We start from the raw sequence: 8,693 nt of genomic DNA, 5'->3' as shown, positions 1-8,693 counted from the left end.
TAATTTGGATGCTTAGGATTTTTGAACCCATGAGGCTGTTGCACAGACTTCCTCTTGGAGTTTGCCATTGAGGAAAGCAGACTTGACGTCCATCTGATAGACCTTGAAACCTTTGTGCGCTACATAGGCGAGGAATATTCTGATAGCTTCAAGCCTAACAACGGGAGCAAGGGTTTCATCGTAGTCTATCCCTTCTTCTTGGCAGTAGCCCTTGGTAACAAGCCTGGCTTTGTTCCGTATAACAATGCCATCTCCATCCTTCTTGTTTCTGAAGACCCATTTGGTCCCAATAGCCGTTTTTCCTTTTGGTAGAGACATGAGGGACCAAACTTTGTTCCGCTCAAACTATAGTTGCTCCTCTTGTATGGCGTATATCCAGTCTGGATCTTGTAGGGCTTCAAAAAATTTCTTCTGTTCAATCATGCTTAGAAACTTTGCGAAGAGGCATTCATTGGCAGTTGCAGATCTCGTCTTGATACCGGATGATGGATCACGAATAATCTGGTGATAAGGATGATCTTTTGTCCACTTTGTGCAACATTGGGGTTCTGGAGAAACAGGATGCAGTTCTTCATTGACTGATGGAACTGCTTGCTCCCCCAAAAAGAGATCATCTACAGAGTGATGCTCTGGTTCTGAAGACATAGAAGAAGTAGATGGTGAAGTAACATGAGTTTCAGAAAGAGTTGTACCTTCAGCATTGGAGATCTCATGTATTTCATCGGCTCTGGAAGGTAGTTTTTCATTGCGCGCTTGTCCAGAGACTGCTTCTTTTTCAAAGAGGTCTTCAAATAATTGAGCCAATTCCGATTCATTAGGTTTGCATAGAGATTAATCAGAGGCTCCTTTTGTTAGCCCAAGTTCTGAACTACTATGTCTAGAAGTCATCGGTGATGAATTATCAAAGTACACATTGATGCTTTCTATGATGATCTTTGTCCTTCTGATGAATATTCTGTAGGCCTTCCCAGGAATATCCCTTCATCATCCTTCTTATCAAATTTGCCAAGATACTCCCTGTCGTTGAGTACAAAGTATTTGCACCCAACGACATGGAAATATTTGACATTTGGACGTCGTTGGTTGATAAGTTCATACGGGGTCTTTTGCTGCCTCTTGTTGATGATAGAACGATTCTGGGTGAAGCAAGCAGTAGAGATTGCTTCAGCCCAGAAGGAAATGGGTAGCTTAGATGAAACAAGCATGGTCCTAAATGCTTCTACAAGGATTATGTTCCTTCGCTCAACAACTCCATTTTGTTGTGGAGTTCTGGCTGCTGAAAAGTTTTGAGAAACACCTTTACTAATGAGATATTCTTGAATTTTCGTATTCTTGAATTATGTTTCATTTTCGCTTCTAACTTTGATAAGTTTGCGTGTAGAATTACTTGGAGCCTTTTCATCACAGCGATGGGGAGGTCTGGAACGTCTGAGTTCTTCTTGATGAATTCAACCCATGTATATCTTGAGTATTCATCAACGAATACGAGAAACTACTTCTTCCTAGAGAGGCTTTGTGTAGAGATTGGCCCACAGAGGTCGATGTGGAGCACGAAGTTTCTGACTTGGATTTGTGAGAATCCCGTTTTAACTTCCCCATCTCATAAGTCGAGCAAAGGTGGTCTTTTTCGAAATGGAGATCAGGAATCCCCTTGACCCACATCTGTTTGGCTAACTTCTTCAAGAGATCAAAATTCAGATGAGAGAATTTTTGATGCCATAGCCAATTTTCTTCACTCCTATGGGAGATGTTGGGATTGTAATTTACAGTTAAATTGTATTCGTCTTGAAAGGTTTATAATTGTATTTTTAGAAGGTTTGACATTTTATGTCATGTTTGACTTTGACTTGTGCTTTTATAGTTTGACCTATATAAGTATTGTTAGTGTGAGAATTAGAGAGGAGCTCATTTATAATATCTACGTATACTTGAGAGAAATATACTTGTGTTGACTATTTGACTTTTCCTCTCTAAGTGTTCTTATTGTTCATTTATGAAGATTGCCATTGTTCTTCAAGTTTATGAAGATTGATCATTAAAGTGGGACACCCAATTGGTATTAGAGTTGGAATGCAGTGAAATCATTTGATGAAATCATCAATTTTGTAGAAATTCTGGAAAATCATAATCTGTTTTTCATATTCTTATTTTGTTCTTGAAAGTGTTCTTCATTTTTTTTCTTTATTTTTTTTCTTTATTTTTTTTCTTTATTTTTTTCTTCATATTTTTTTTCTTCATATTTTTTTCACAAATCTTTCATTTTTTGCTGATTTGATGTTAAAATGATGATCAATATGTGCGTATTTGATTCGTGAATGTTTGTTATTCACAAATTTTTGTGAATTGATCATTCATTTGAAAGATCTAATAAGATTAGTTATTTTTTTGAAAAATTTGTGTTCTTGAAAAATTCATAAAAATCTGATTTTTGATCCATTTTGTAGTGAAAAAGTTGTTTTTGTGTTTTTGATCGGTTTAGTCTTAACCGGATTCTATACTTAGTCATTTTTTTACATGATATTTTAACTGGTTTTCAAGTCTAAATTGTTCAAAAGTGCAGTTGGATTCAGTCTTAATCGCTTATAGGCTTATTCGATTTCATGACTTAGCCAAAATCTGTCTAGATCGCTCATAAGGCCACCCGGTTTAGGCCTTATCCGCTCATCCCTTTATCCGTATTTTGCTACCTCGTGCATCAAGCTATCCGGTTTTGGTCATCCTCGCTCAACAAGGTAACCGTATTAGGYRCTTCCTCGATCACAGCCCATCCGGATTCRASGTACATCGCTCAACAGCCCATCCGRATTAGGCATTCCTCGSACACTGCCTTAGCCRGACWTGGCTACATCGCTCATCAAGTYACCCRGGTTCAAGGCTTCCTCGGTCAACAAGGCTTCTAATTTACAGCTTCAAGCAGACTTTAGTTTCCTCAGCCATCTCTTAGCCGGATATTGGCATCACCACAGACACACCTTCAGCCGAGCTCAAGCTTCCTCGGACACAACATTGTCCAGACTTGAGCTTCCTCAAAGTCATCGCTCGCATATCTTCCTCGCACTCAATTCTAGCCTAATACGGACACAGCTCTGTCCGGATTTGAGGTTTCTTGGCCAAAGGACTTAGTCATTTTTCAAGCTTGTCCGGATTTGTTTCCATACTTAGCCAATTTTCAAACTTTGTGCGGATTTGGCTTCCTCTCTCAACAAGTCATTCGATTTTGAGCATTCTTAGTCAAAATTTGTCATTTTCAAAACCCGTTTTGTCTAGATTTTATATTTTTTCATTTTGATCAAATTTTTTATCTGTATTTCACTTTGCTTATCTGAATTTCACCAAATTACTGATATTTGAGCAGTTTTTGACTGTTTTGATTGTTTTGACTGATTTTCACTGTTTTACTATTTTTTTTTTCAAATCTGGTCAGTTTTTGGGTTTTTTGAGAATTTTTTCTATAATGATTTTATCTGAGTGACATCTTTGAATTGTGATTTCTTTTTTCGATTTCAAATAGTACATAAATTCTATTTCTGATCAATTTTCAAATTTTTAAATGGCAGCATCTTACGAGAAAGAATACAGGGAACTCAAAGAGAAATATGATAAACTGACTTTAGAGGATAAGAAGAACATATCTTGGGCTATACGTCTATCATATTATAATGAAAGAAAGGAGGAAGAGAAGAAGGTTTTACAAGAAAAACTGGACAAATTCATGAATAATGTTTCTAATTCACTGGAAAGTTTAATACTGAACAAACAGATTGAGGAATTAACTGATAAATTACACGAAGCTGAGAAGAGGGAATTGAGTGATGAAAAAGTTTGTGAATTGGAGAAAAGTCTGTATGAGTATAAAGAGAAATATGTGAATATGTTTCGTGAAAATTTTCTTAACGAGGATCTTGTTAAAGATTTAAGAAGAGAGAATAAAGAAATCAGAGAACGTATTGAAGAAGATTTTATGTATAAGGTTAATAAACTTGAGATAACTTTGGATTATGAAAGGAAAGAGTTAGATGACGAAATAAGAAGTTCAAACAAGATAAAACAAGATTTAGTCAATAAACTTCGTAAAGCTGAGTCTGAACTAAATGCTGTAAGGAATTCTTCAGAAAAGAAAAATAAAGAGGCTGAAGAGCTCACGGATAAACTTCATAAATCTGAGAGTGAATTGATTGAGTTAAAGAAATTACTGGAACATGAGAAAGATAAAATTTTAGAAGCTGAGAAAAATTTGGATGCTGAAAAGAAAGTTTTTGAGAAAGAGAAGAAGAGGATGATTGAAGTTGAGAAAATATTTGGTACTGAACGAATATATCTTGAAACAAGATTAATTCTTCGGAGCTGAATGCCAAAATGCTTTTAAAGCAAATATCTAATTTTGAACAACTTATGATCTTGGAACGTGCCAAGTTTGATAAAGAAAAGAAAGAGGTTTAAAGAAGAATGTCTGAGCAAGAATCTGGAATTGGCTGACAGCATTGCTCAAAAGCAGAAAACACTGCATGAAGAAAAGAAAATGTTTGCTCTTGAAAAGAGAAACACTGCTAAGAAGAATGTTATAATTGCCAAAGAGCTTACATAGAAAAAGAAATGGCTTGAGATTGCTTCTGAGAATGAGAAGGGTAACTCAGATGAAGAGAGAAAGGAGTTTGAGAAAGAAAGGAAAGTGTTTGACAAGCTAAATAAAGAGTTAGAAGGTAAGTTTCTGGATACTTCAAAGAAATTGTCTGATCTAAAGACAAAACTTGTAACTGAATTGAACATGAGAATTGAACTTAAAAAGAAATATGATTTAGTTGCTGAAGAGAGAGACCATTTATTAAATAGAGTAAAAGACTTTCAAGTGTTAAAAGCTCAACTAGTTCTCAATCTCAGTGTAAAACTAGCTTTTATGATTGTTCTAGTGTAAAATCTAACAGTTATACAAGCAACCCTAAATTAACTGTTTCTAAGAACAATTCTCATTTTTCAAATCAGTATTATCAAGAGTATGTCATTGGATCACCCAATTATTATTCAAAAGTTAAAAATGTTTGGGTTAATAAAGTTGATTATGTTTTGTCTTATAAATCTGTTGTTACTAACCTTATTCTTCCTTGCATTGTGAGATCCACTAATGATCTGATCAATCTTAGCAAGAGGAGAATAATGCGCTCAACATGCAGAACCACTGATTTTGTCAATAGGAAAAGGTATAACAGATGGTATGAGGACAACAACTATCAGAAAAGCTGGAATAGTTATAACAGGTATGACAACAATTGGTATGGATCTTATTGTATATCTAATCAACCTGTTAAAAGTCCTAAAAAAGACTTCTAATAGGAATAGATGGTTTGGCAGTTACAATATTCCCCAGCCCGATTCTAACAAAGTAGGACCCAAGTTCGTCTGTGTACCAAAATCTGTTTGATCTGTTTTGTAGGTGTGTCATTACTGTGCTGATCAGAAAATCATTTGTATGATACACAAATGCAGGGGGAGTTTGTATTCTGTCTGAATGTGGTTTTTGAACACAACAGTTCAGGACTAGTGGTGAAATGTATATGGTTTCTGAATACAACAGTTTAGGACCCGCGCGGAAATGATTATGGCTTCTGTACAACTCAGTTCAGAACCCGAGCTAAAATGTTTCATTTTTAGTTTTTGAGCTGAAATGAAATACTATTTACATCTATCTTCTAGGGGGAGTCTCTAGAAATGTGTAATAAATGTTTTTGGAAATTTCTGAAACGAGTATCTTTTCTGAGCAGGTATTTCTTGAGATTTTACTTGTGTAATTTCTCATCGTACATAATTACAATACCTGTTTCAGCTATTCTTCAAACGTTATTATCACGTCTCTTATATGAAAATCATTTTCGGTGATAATACACTCGTTTGTATTCAAAGTTGGTTTCTATTTTTTTTTTACTTTGATTGATTCAAATTCATTATTCTTTGATATTATGAATTTGTAAACTTGTACTTCCAGATCTTCATTCATTTCTCCCACATACTCTGAATAACTGATTTTGATACATCACTCCTTGCTTGTTGATTGTGCTTAAATACTATTATTTTCTTGATCAATTTTATCTGATCATTTGTGCTTCATAGCAATAATATTTTGATCAACCATTTGTGATCATTTAAACATATTGTTATATTTAGGATGGACTGAGTGCTTTACATAAATACCGCAATGGAACGTCAGAAGCGACAGACCTACCCATGAGGACAACCATATCTGAGTGAGCTTAAATACAAAATGGGTTTGTGTGCAGAGCATAAAATGAAAATGAGAGGGGTAGTTGTTATGAGCCAAACGAATTGATGAGAGTTGTGTTAGGATTAAAAGATCAGAAGAATCCTGTTCTAACCCCTAAAATCCGGGCAAACCACGAAATCTATTAGTTCTCAATTCTTTCAAGACTAATATTGAAAAAGGCAAAGCTCAGGCCAATTCTTGTCACAATCCCACCAACTACTCATTTACCTCTTAACAGATAAATGTTTCAATAACACTTCGGGCACACAGCTCACAATCTATCATTTCCTCATTCAGAGAAAATTGATATTTAAAAGGAAGGATATATGTCCCCTTCAAGTCTTTTTGATCACGAATTGAATCTGACAATTTTGTGTATTCCACATGATTTATCTTTTTGAGTCTAAATTGAAGCATATGTTGTTTTATCTTTCTACACTACATAGATTTTGCAATTTATATATTATTTTGCCGTAACATTCATAGATATACTTTTTATAAGATATCAATTATTGAATGGAAGTCCTGGTGAGATGAACCGAAAAAAGTCTCATATATAAAGTACATTTGTTGTACTGAATGTAACACCCCATACCACACATTGCATGTAACACATATTTCATACAAAAGAAATACATGTTTATATACCATTCAGGTCCCTTAGTACAAGAATCTATCATTACAGAATACAAGGTCCAAAAATTCAAATACATTTCTTGTACTAATCAACGTTCATCAATCAAAACTGTACATCAAAGACAGTTCTTCATGCAGAAATGCATATAGGAAAATATCACATTTTCCCCTTTCCCTTATTGTCCGTACCTCCTACAAAACATAGTTAAAATCACAAAACGAGGGTTAGACCGAAAGGTCTAGTGAGTTACCCTATTTATGTTATTGCAGGGTGGAAATCACCAAAATCTCTATGAAAAACAACTTTTCATATATATAACTAATATATGAACAAATAGGAACATAATACCAGTACCTTTCCACTTTTTAATCTCAAGTATTCAGATTATTCAAATAACATACCTTTGAACCAACCAGGTTCATATAATGCCACTTTTAAACCTTTTCTAATCAAACAAGGTTTATTTAAAGTTTCAGGCCAAACCTGTTATTTTCTCCTCAATAACATCCAGACTATGATTTCTAATAAGAACCTTGATCTGATGTGACATTCCGTCGCTTCTGAGCTTCAGGTTAGTACCTTATTATAGATCCTATATTTAGAATTATATTTTACTAGGATCTGGTCATGGTGATTAGAGTTCATCTGGCTTAGTTCCCAAGTTTAGTCTGGAAGATCACGCCTCAGCGGGTAACCGATAAAGTTAACTTGTGTAATGCCAAAGATTTTAGAAATGCTCCAAATAAAATAAAGTTGATATTATAAACTTTTAAATTAAAATAATAAAAAAATYCCATTTGAATGTCCAAATAATTTATCAAAAGGTGGAGTTTTGGAATCAATAGTGTCATTTTATTAATGTTTGGGTAAATTATATTGTGGGTTATAAATTTAAGTGGGTTTATTCTTATTTAAGAAAAATAAAAGTTTTATTGGGTTTGGGCCTTTAGAGGCCAACCCATTTCCTTCTTTAAAATCCTCATATAAATACCCCACATCCTTTGAAAACTCTCATTTCCAAATTATCTTCAGCTTAAAACTTTTCATCTCTCTAATCTCTCTCTAAAATCAACTACCTTCCAGCCGATTCCATCATCAAGCAAGTCTTTAGGAATTCTGTCAATCTTGAAGAACATTCAAGAATATAAGAAAAAGGTATGATACTAGCTATGTTACCTATGTTTTCTTAGTCTAATCATGTGGAATTTGGACCACCGTTGAAGTAGTACTAATACGAACTGTGGGACCTAAGTAAGTGTACAGGCTTCTTATGGTTGTTCGTAAAATAATGGGGCACATTGGTCAGGTAAGGCTCAGTAGCGTCTCAAGTTAAGTATCGTGGTAGATTTACATTTATTAAGTGCAAAAGTTTATGTATAAGTTTGCAAATAAATGATTTCTACATTGTATTATTTTGTGCATATGAAAACCCATGAGCTCACCAACTCTTTGTAGTTGACGTTGTTTTATGTTCCATGCTTTTCAGGTAATAAGTAAGAAATGAACTGTTTTGGGAGCATACTTGTGCAAGACCGATTAAGTTCGCATTTGAAGTTTTTGTAAAAGAAGTACACTATCCCGTTTTGGTTATTGGTGTTAAACTTGATTTAATTTGTAAAATTGAAAGGTGTTATTGATTAACTGCTGCTGTGACTCGTTTACCTGTTACATCTCGTGTTTCCGCTTTAGCTGGGTGTGACATCTGAAATCTTTATATCACAAAGAAATAAAGATTCCAGACCACGGTAGTCTTAAGAGATATAATAGAAAGAGTTATATCATACAACACACATACAAATGCCA

General features: G+C 34.5%; 1 protein-coding gene across 1 annotated transcript; it reads left to right on the top strand.

Annotated features, from left to right (window-relative positions):
- The first annotated feature begins 3,550 nt into the window (after positions 1–3,550).
- LOC112506059 (DNA ligase 1-like) lies at positions 3,551–5,591 on the top strand. Its single transcript, XM_025110086.1, has 2 exons — positions 3,551–4,096; positions 5,526–5,591. The coding sequence occupies exons 1-2, from the start codon at positions 3,551–3,553 to the stop codon at positions 5,589–5,591; spliced, it is 612 nt and encodes a 203-aa protein (XP_024965854.1).
- Positions 5,592–8,693: the final 3,102 nt, after the last annotated feature.

Source organism: Cynara cardunculus (assembly GCF_001531365.2).
Source record: "Cynara cardunculus var. scolymus isolate 2C chromosome LG 2, CcrdV1, whole genome shotgun sequence".
In the NCBI taxonomy this organism is placed as follows: domain Eukaryota; kingdom Viridiplantae; phylum Streptophyta; class Magnoliopsida; order Asterales; family Asteraceae; genus Cynara; species Cynara cardunculus.
The sequence above is the reverse complement of the archived record's forward strand: the minus strand, read 5'-3'. Positions and strand labels throughout refer to the sequence as shown.

Bases quoted from the DNA above. Each gene is read 5' to 3' on its own strand.
- LOC112506059 (XM_025110086.1), top strand. From the start codon at position 3,551: ATGGCAGCATCTTACGAGAAAGAATACAGGGAACTCAAAGAGAAATAT. The intron at 4,097-5,525 runs GTAAGGAATTCT...TGAACACAACAG, and splicing joins CTGAGTCTGAACTAAATGCT to TTCAGGACTAGTGGTGAAAT.